Here is an 8,941-nt window from a genome sequence, read left to right as displayed (position 1 = left end):
ATACTTAAAATATAAAATTAATTTAGAGCAGCTTATAATTTAACAAAATTTGGCTTGTGTTTTCAAATTTTTTTATTACACTATTTTATGTAAAAGTATTATATTAGCAAACATCAATTAATATTTAACTTGGAGATAGGTTACCATGCTCACTGCTCAATCAATACAGTGGTAGCACATATTAGGCAAAATTGTCCATAGCTCTATTGTGATTTCAAAATTCAGCGTAAATTCCCCTTCTATTTTAAAAATTATATGACGTCCCCTTATACTTTAAAAAATGTTGCATGAAACCACTTTGTAGTTTCGAAACTCAGCATAAATCCCCATTTTATTTTAAAAAATTGCATGACGCTCACTTATACTTTAAAAAATATTGCATAAAACCCCATGTCATGCAAAACATATAGATAAGAAATCATCTTCTTATCACACGAGGAAGGTTTCATGCTGGTGGGGTTTTATGCAACGTTTTTTAAAGTATAAAGGAGTATCATGCAATTTTTAAAGTATAAGGAGATTTTACGTTGATTTTGAAACCACAAGGGAGTTATAAGCAATTTTACCCACATATTATGGCAGCATAAGATATAATTTTATATATCACAATAATTATTAATTTTAATACAGTAAATATATTTATTCAGTATAATAAGATATATAAACTATACAATATATGTTTGTATATAACGTAATATTACCTCGTTCGGCTCTAAGGGTTTCATTTACTTTTTACATGTTTATTTTTTAATATTAATTAATTCTTCCGTCTCACTTACCGTATTCATATTTCCATTTTCGTTAGTCCCACTTATTATGTCACTTTCCCTTGCAAAAAAATCCGAATTTTAAGATTATTATAATGTTTTACAGTCCATTTAACTTATAGTCATTAATATTTTTCAGTATCAATAAATGGTTGGAACAGTTAAATAAGCAGAAAGGGTTGGCTTTAATCAACAGTTGGGTTCTATTTAAATAATATTACCTCCTACTCAATACAATAGTCTTGTTTACCATTTTTGTCCGTCTCAAAACAATAGTCTCATTTTCATAAATAACCATATCATTATAAAACTAACTTTACTTTTTCATTATTATTACACAATTGTCACTACTTTTTACACTAATACACTCACAAGTTCAAAATTATTTTTTACCTGTACTTTTTATCCACTACCAATATAATATCAATATTTCTTAAATCTCGTGTCAAACACAACAAGATGGAGCACTAAACTTTAATCCTTATGAAAAATGGGGCTATTAATTACAACTGCATCAAACTCAATCTATATTTAATAATTCATAAATATTACTCCCTCCGTCCCACATACGGTGTATGCTACACTGTAGACACGGTATTTTAGGAGTGGTGTAATTAGTAGATAATTAAGAATGTATTAGTGAAAATAGTTATCCTATAATATAAATAATTATAAATTAAGATTAAGATAACTAATTAGTTTAATTAAAATTTAAAAAATAAATTTAAAAATTTAAAATGAGATTAAAGTGTGTAATCATTTTCCAAAAAAGAAAAGTGACATGGAACGTGGGACAGACAGAAACAGCAACGTGGACATGGTACGTGGGACGGAGGTAGTAATATAATAAGGAATTTCCAACTCAGCAAGTAGTGATGATATATATTAACAAAATCGCAAAATCCTGAGATGTATGTTTTAATCAATTTTTTTTGTCAATGCCTTATCTTCTGTAAATTACTTCCTTCAATCCCACATAATTTGTTCCTATTTTTTATTTTCGTCCGTCCCACGTAATTTGTCCTTTTCTTTTTTGAAAAATTAATTATACATTCTAATCATATTTTAAAATTTAAAATTTAATTTTTTTTAATCTTAATTAAATTATTTTGTTATCTTAATCTTAATCTATAATTATTTTTACTAATACACTTCTATATTACTTGCTAATTATATTTTACCTAAATTCTCGTGTCTACGGTAATACACCCATAGCAGTAAGGGAGTATATATTTGGTATGGTTCGTAGATTATTATAATTGGCCGAATAATTTATTTGATACGTCATACTTACTCTAAGAATAACACGATTACTAATTTTTAAATAAATAAAATCATGATTGTGACTTTTGACTAGTAATTTCCATTTGAAGCTTCTTTCATGGACTTTAATTTAGATTATTCCTTCTCAATTAATTTAGCTTTGAATGAAATAGATATTGTCCCAACTTAAAATGAAGAGGTTCTAATACTGTTGGTCAATTCCGAATGTATAGATTACGAAAGTATTCCAAAAAGTCTGTCCGTCATCGGATTGAGGGGCGGCCGACTTTGAGTCTGATTTCAATGTATTTAAACTAAAATCTATTGAAACTATAAACTAACATGAAATTAAACTTAGATTAGCAAAAAGACAATATAAAGTAAACGTAATTGGATAAACTATTGAAAAAATTAAAGATAAACTAGATTCGGATAAATTGGCTATTCGTCAGGTATGTGTTTGTATTTTGTTTTACCATATTTATCTTAGCATGAAAAATCATCCCTAGATTCGGTTATTTTTCCAAACTCAATAACTTCTTCCAAACTCAATAACTTCTCAGCTACTGTCACTTCCACGACCTAAAGCTTCATTGTTATTGAACGATCAGCTTCACGGCTCCATTGTTCTTGAACAGCTCTGCAGCTTGGGAATTCCGGCTCCACTTTTTATCTTCTTTAGGTATTTTTGGACCGGTGTCATTATATAAATAAAATATGATTTGTAAATTATATGTGCAAGTGCTAATTTTTTCTTTATTATTGATATATATATATATATATATATAAGTTGGGGCCTAGGAAATAACAAATCCAAAATTCAATAATGAGATAGGTAAAGCAAAAAAGGACGTAAGAAAACAAATAAATAAAAACAAGCGTAGAAAGTTCAAGAAAGGCATTCAAGGATAAGAAAAAGGTCGAGAGGTAACGCAAGGTAAGATGTGGATTATTGTGGTCTGAGGATGATTTTGTGAAGACTACCATTGCCACGTCACACACACACTCCCTAATTCTTTTCATTTTTTAAAAATAATAATAATTTTGGAATTTTTCATTTATTTAAAAAATAAATTATATAAATAGATGTGGAGAGCCACACTCCAGCAACAGCAACGCTGCACTTATTGCCACACAATCTCCATTGCATTTGCTGCACACTTCTTATCTTCTTCTCCAAGAGAGTTGGGTAAGGGTTCTCCACCAATGGCCTTGCCCGCTGCCGCCGGACTCCATGGAACCGGCAAGGCAACAGCGCCGTCGCTTCCGCCGGGGAATTATTCCGTCGCCGGCCTGAGGCTTCCGGCGGACCGGTTCGCTCTAAAGTCTTCCTTCTCCGCTCCATCACTGCACTTGTTCATGCCTTCTCAGTCTCAGTCTCAGGTGGCGTCCACCTCTCCTGCGACGGCGCCCAAATTCTCGATGCGAGTAGCTTCCAAGCAGGCCTATGTTTGCCGTGACTGCGGGTAAACCAATCTCTGCAAAATTCGTTGGATTTTTATTGAAATTGTCGTAAGTCGTGAGTCTGCTAGTTGATTTGGGAATTAGGGTTAGGGTTTAGCTAGCTTAATAGTATCTGATTGCAATATAATGCAGGTACATATACAATGACAGAACCCCCTTCGAGAAGTTGCCTGATAAGTACTTCTGCCCTGGTACATACATACATACATACCTTCTGATTGATTGATAGAATACATACACAAATATATATATATATATATGTTATATTTCCATATTCGAAATTGCAGTGTGTGGAGCCCCAAAAAGGAGGTTTAAGCAGTACACCCCAGCAGTGTCTAAAAATGCAAATGAAACAGATGTAAGGAAAGCCAGAAAGGCACAGCTCCAGAGAGATGAAAGCATTGGGTGGGTAATCTAATCACATCAAATCAAATTACCATAATAATAATAATAATACTCCCTCGATACTGCTCCATCCCATAAATATTGTTAATTGGGTTAGGGATAAAATTTAAGGAATATTGATATTATATTGATAGTTGATAAAAAATATGGATAAAATAGTGGCAATTGTGTCATAAAAATAAAAAAAATAGGGATAATTTTATGGAAATAAGATTATTATTTTGAGACGAACAAAAATGATAAACCAGGCTATTGTATTGAGAAGGATGAAGTATTTTTTATTTTGTCCGTCCCAAAAACATATATTATTTTCTATTATTATTATTAGTATATACTCAGTTGTTCCACTTACTATTGTCCATCTTTTCATTTTGTTTCACTTATTCTGTCATTTTTTTAAAAAAAGAATTATACATTTTAATCTTATTTTAAAATTTATAATTTATAATTTTTTAAATTTTAATTACACTAACTAATTATCTTAATTTTAATTTAAAATTATTTTTATCATACGATAATTATTTTTATTAATATATTTTTAATTATTTATTAATTATATTTCTCGGCAGTAAAAGGAACCAAGGACAGAGTGAGTAGTACATTAGTATGTTAATTTATTATAGATTAGATTATACGTGTTTCTAATGGAGTATATAATTAATTAATGAAACAAATAATTAAAAATGCAGGAAGGCATTGCCGTTCGCAGTTGCACTGGGAGCTGCAGCATTAGCTGCTTTGTATTTCTATCTCAACAGTGCCTACTGAGACCAGACCAGATCATTATTTATTGGAGCAAGAATTTTTTTGAACACATGAAAGAAAACATATAATTATATATGTAGGAACAAATTAGTGCCACCCATCATCCTCTATTGCATTTGCAACTTGTGCTTTTGTTTTGTACTAACTAATTAATACTATTCGTTTCCAAATAAATCTCTTTGTTCCAAAACACAAGAATGTTATCTATATCTAATCTAATCGATTGCCAAAACACATCCTCCAAACTTTGCCATTTGGTTAAAGAGTTGGAGAATGTTGATAGTTCCTACCCATCAAGATGTCGACCATTTTAGCAAAGCAAAACTCAACTCATAGAAGCCTAACCCGTCGAGATGGATTCCATTACAACTCCAAAGTTAACCATAAGAAATCCCGAATGTATCAAATGGCCGAGGAAAGCATGTACAAGTAAACTTGTATTGCCTTGCCGGTCTGAACTGACTAAGAATATGAACTACGAAATCTTAATGTGCTCGTCAAATTCATGCCAGCACTTCCTTTGGAAGCCAAATGTCCACCGACTAATCTAAGTTCACGTTAGGGCTGGTTTCAGATAGCCATATCACTCATCCAAACAACTTTCAAATCCATCCCGGAGTCGATGAACTTGGACAGTTGTCAAGACAAGACATTCATGACATACGATGCATGATCTATAAGCTGAGGTTCTTAGTGATATATTATCGATAAATCCCTGGTTATCCCTCAGCTCCCAATTTCTAATTCTACTTTATTAAGTCTATCAAAACTTTAAGATGACGATTTCTGTACAAATATTATCGTGCCATAACACATTAATGCGGTGCCGGTATCACAAGCCAGATATAATACATCATATAATAAGATATAAGTCATTCTTGAAGAACAAACGAACCTTCTATTCTTCGTTTTTCCAGAAACTGAGGAGGAAAATTCAGAGAAGAGTACGGGTCGCTAAAACTTGAGGACGGAGCAGGTTTAAACTCGTATGGGCCACCCTTTACACCCCAGACCTGAAAAATAGGAGAAAGGGGCTTAAATAATTATCAAATAAGAGTGATGTTCGACTTCATACAATGAATTGGTGTCATGTGTCGAAACTGACCTGATTTCCTTCTTCATCATACCCTCTGTCCCACGAATGGATTTCATTGTTTTTCAAAATGGTAATATCTGAGGTGCAAGTCGAAGCACCATTCTGTCATACAAAAAAAAACATGTCATCATAAGACAACATCAGCTTCAATTTTATGGAAACACTTGCGAGATTAGAGAGCAGTCGAGAGAACATTACCCAATTATTAGGAAATCCATCTGCAGGAGTTGAACCTTCATATAAGCAGCGCTTCCCTCTATCACAGCGCTTCAGATATACAGTTGTCAAATGCTCTGCAATGTCCTGGATCCACATGTTACGCTGATCAACCGCTCACAAAATGGATTTCCGAATATTAAAATAGTAAGCTCATATTTTAATGCAAATCGTGTTTCAACAGAATCTGCTTGAGCTACGAAATGTAGAACAGAACTATATATGAACCGAGTGTAACAAGCATAAAAACACAATCTCAAATGTAAAGAAATATATCAATGACAGGATGATTGGAAAGTTCAAAGTCAACTCATGTCGATTAAGTTTCTTGCGCATAACTGGCTCATACTCCATTCTCACATCACATTCCATCATCCCCTCCCACAAACAATCAAGAAAATTGTGAAACAAACCCCAAGTATCAAACTTATAACAATGCAGAACAATCAGCTACTTTGTGCACCTGTCAGAACCAACGTGCATTTCAGATCTTAGTGTATGTAGCTCCATCAGGACCCTCAAAGTGACTTCCAATAATTCATTCCATATCCAAAGATGATAGGCTTATAGAAGTGTACGTTTATCAATTCAGAGTGAATATTATGTCTAGTAACATGCAGAATTATCGGTCAGAACTGAAGGAGCACATTCAATACTCTCAGGAGACCAACTATGAAAGAATGTTAAGAAATGCCAAATGATTTACTTGCAAAACAACTAATAAATAGAGAGCATTCTGACTGTAAGTTGGGGTGGGGGGCTTATGGAAGCTAAGGGTTGTCAGTTTAGAATTGTTTTCAATTGATGTCGTCATGTTAAATGATAGTGGTGGGAAAGCAGGGATAAAGATCCCAAGTAAATCACCAACTAACCATGTACAGAAAGTAGCATCAATCAGTGGCACAAGAAGATATAGAGTCTCTTTGAGATCTCCGGTGCTTGTACTTTGACTTAACTGGTTATTCAGTTAGAAAAATTAACAGATGAACTCCCTCCTCTAATTCCCAACGAAATCACAAGGAGAAAACAGAGAGGAAAATCAATCATATGTGGTGCATACTTATTTTGTGGGACAGAAACAATGAGACCATTTGATGAAAAACGAACTCTAGAAAATTTGAGCTGTGGCCCACAGTTATCAGACCTTCAATATAGCAAAGTAAAATTCTAAAATTTAACTCATACAAAACTAATCATAACAGAAAAGTTAAGGATTCCTTGTGTTTGCATTTTAATATCAACTCTAAGTGTAAAGGTAATCAATCATAGCCAAACTCACCCCAATAACTTCTTCAGGCTGTGGCCTTTGATCCTTTGACCTGTCACAAAAGTTCCTGTATTCTTCTGAATCCCGTATAGCATATGTGCTCAGCTGGCCATTAGCAGAATCATAATAATGACATAACAGTTAAAATCAGTTCAAAACACTACAAGTAAGTAATTTTCGATTAAAATAAAAATATATTATCTATATACAAATCAAAGCAAACATAAACCAGAACTAACCTTCACATCACACTTCATCTCCTTCGAGCAAGGCTCTACCATGAAAAACCTCTGCATTAAAATACCAAATTAGATGAAATCTATACATAGAATGACAGGTAACAGGTGCAGCAATGAACTAGCAATCATCAAGCACCTGTCGGAAAGGTTTGTGAGGAGATCTCCAGAATGCCTACCCACAGAAGACTTGATTATAAATCACTTCAGAGGAATAAACAAATCATACAGACGATATAGATACTCAACAAACTAAATCCTACCTGTTCAAAGTACAAAACCCTGGAGCCATCGACCATCTCTGCTGCCGGGCAGGAAAGCCATCTATGTAATAACATATAAAGAAATGAAAGCCAATATCAATTTTAACCAACACCACAAAAGAATTTCTCCAAACTTTACATTGTTAAGTTATTCACAAGGCACTCATACAAACAACACAAATCAATACAAAAACCAAAAGTTTTCATGAATTCAATTTCCGACAGGAACAATTAAATTTAAGATGCTTGCAATGTCAAGTCTGTAAATCGACAAAAGAAACACCAATCATCATACAGAATGACAATCAATCTCTTAAATTCGAGAGGGAGAAAAGCAAACAAATACCTTAAATTGAAATAATTCTCCGGGTCTCTCGAAGCCTGCTCTCTCGAAAACTAAAAATTCGAAATTCAAACAATAACCAAAATCGAAACCCATAGCATAATTTTCCATAACAAGCAGTAAAGAAAACAATCGCAATTCAGCATAATAAGCATATAAAAAGCCACCTTCTCGCCGGCCAGGGAGTCGGCAACGATGCGCGTATGGTCCCAGCGAGTGGTGGACTTGGTGAGACGCTTGAGCAGCAATGCGCCGCCGATTAACACCAGTGTCTTCAGCACCACACCACGGGCCTTGCCCCAGCCATTTGAGCCCGAATCCGAGTCCGAACCGGAAATCGAGCCGGTACACATGGCCGTTTCTTTGCTCAGCGCCTACGTCCGGCCATAGCCATTAAAATTTGGGAAGAGGTTTTAAATTGATAGTTGTATCTGTAAATGTAACTTAGATGTGGCTCCGGTTGTCGACTCCACAATCCCAAATTTAGGTCCTTTGCAACTATACAATATTGTAGGTATAAGTGAGTACATAATATGAAAATTACTATTATTTTATATTAATTTTTTATTTATTTATTAAAGACTATGGCATATTTTTGTGTATATATATGTTATAAAATCACCGACTTTTTATAAAATAATTTTAAATTTATATTTGAATAAATTTCTATAAAAATATTTTTTTAGAAAAAACAAATTATTTAAGGGTAATAAGATTAAAGATAATATATATTTGAACAATTTTTTTGTAAATAATCTTTTAAAAAAATTATTTGAACATAATAAAGTTAAAATAATTTTAAACTATCAAAATTACTGTATTATACTCCCTCTTATTTGTGAGACTGTGTAAACAA

General features: G+C 33.1%; 2 protein-coding genes across 2 annotated transcripts; one reads left to right on the top strand and one right to left on the bottom strand.

The window, feature by feature from the left end:
* Window positions 1-3,083: 3,083 nt before the first annotated feature.
* LOC127254796 (uncharacterized) lies at window positions 3,084-4,838 on the top strand. The gene is made up of 4 exons (XM_051280077.1): window positions 3,084-3,496; window positions 3,627-3,685; window positions 3,782-3,899; window positions 4,589-4,838. Exons 1-4 carry the CDS (start codon window positions 3,117-3,119, stop codon window positions 4,665-4,667), a joined length of 636 nt encoding a protein of 211 aa, XP_051136034.1. The 5' UTR covers window positions 3,084-3,116; the 3' UTR covers window positions 4,668-4,838.
* A 557-nt stretch (window positions 4,839-5,395) lies between these two features.
* On the bottom strand, window positions 5,396-8,575 carry LOC127254795 (chromophore lyase CRL, chloroplastic). Its single transcript, XM_051280076.1, has 9 exons — window positions 8,253-8,575; window positions 8,089-8,138; window positions 7,743-7,803; window positions 7,619-7,654; window positions 7,483-7,533; window positions 7,256-7,348; window positions 5,959-6,063; window positions 5,770-5,862; window positions 5,396-5,677 (listed from the first exon to the last, which is right to left on the bottom strand). Exons 1-9 carry the CDS (start codon window positions 8,436-8,438, stop codon window positions 5,537-5,539), a joined length of 816 nt encoding a protein of 271 aa, XP_051136033.1. The 5' UTR covers window positions 8,439-8,575; the 3' UTR covers window positions 5,396-5,536.
* Window positions 8,576-8,941: the final 366 nt, after the last annotated feature.

This window comes from Andrographis paniculata, unplaced genomic scaffold (assembly GCF_009805555.1).
Source record: "Andrographis paniculata isolate CXL003 unplaced genomic scaffold, ASM980555v1 Contig52END, whole genome shotgun sequence".
NCBI lineage: Eukaryota > Viridiplantae > Streptophyta > Magnoliopsida > Lamiales > Acanthaceae > Andrographis > Andrographis paniculata.
This window is presented reverse-complemented; position numbering and strand designations above follow the sequence as displayed.

What these genes read in the sequence shown, in the direction of transcription:
- LOC127254796 (XM_051280077.1), top strand. Translation starts at nt 3,117, where the DNA reads ATGTGGAGAGCCACACTCCAGCAACAGCAACGCTGCACTTATTGCCAC. An exon ending in TATGTTTGCCGTGACTGCGG is followed by an intron (nt 3,497 to 3,626) that starts GTAAACCAATCT and finishes AATATAATGCAG; the next exon opens with GTACATATACAATGACAGAA. An exon ending in CAGAGAGATGAAAGCATTGG is followed by an intron (nt 3,900 to 4,588) that starts GTGGGTAATCTA and finishes TTAAAAATGCAG; the next exon opens with GAAGGCATTGCCGTTCGCAG.
- LOC127254795 (XM_051280076.1), bottom strand. Translation starts at nt 8,438, where the DNA reads ATGTGTACCGGCTCGATTTCCGGTTCGGACTCGGATTCGGGCTCAAAT. An exon ending in GAGAATTATTTCAATTTAAG is followed by an intron (nt 7,804 to 8,088) that starts GTATTTGTTTGC and finishes GTTATTACATAG; the next exon opens with ATGGCTTTCCTGCCCGGCAG. An exon ending in CTCACAAACCTTTCCGACAG is followed by an intron (nt 7,534 to 7,618) that starts GTGCTTGATGAT and finishes ATTTTAATGCAG; the next exon opens with AGGTTTTTCATGGTAGAGCC.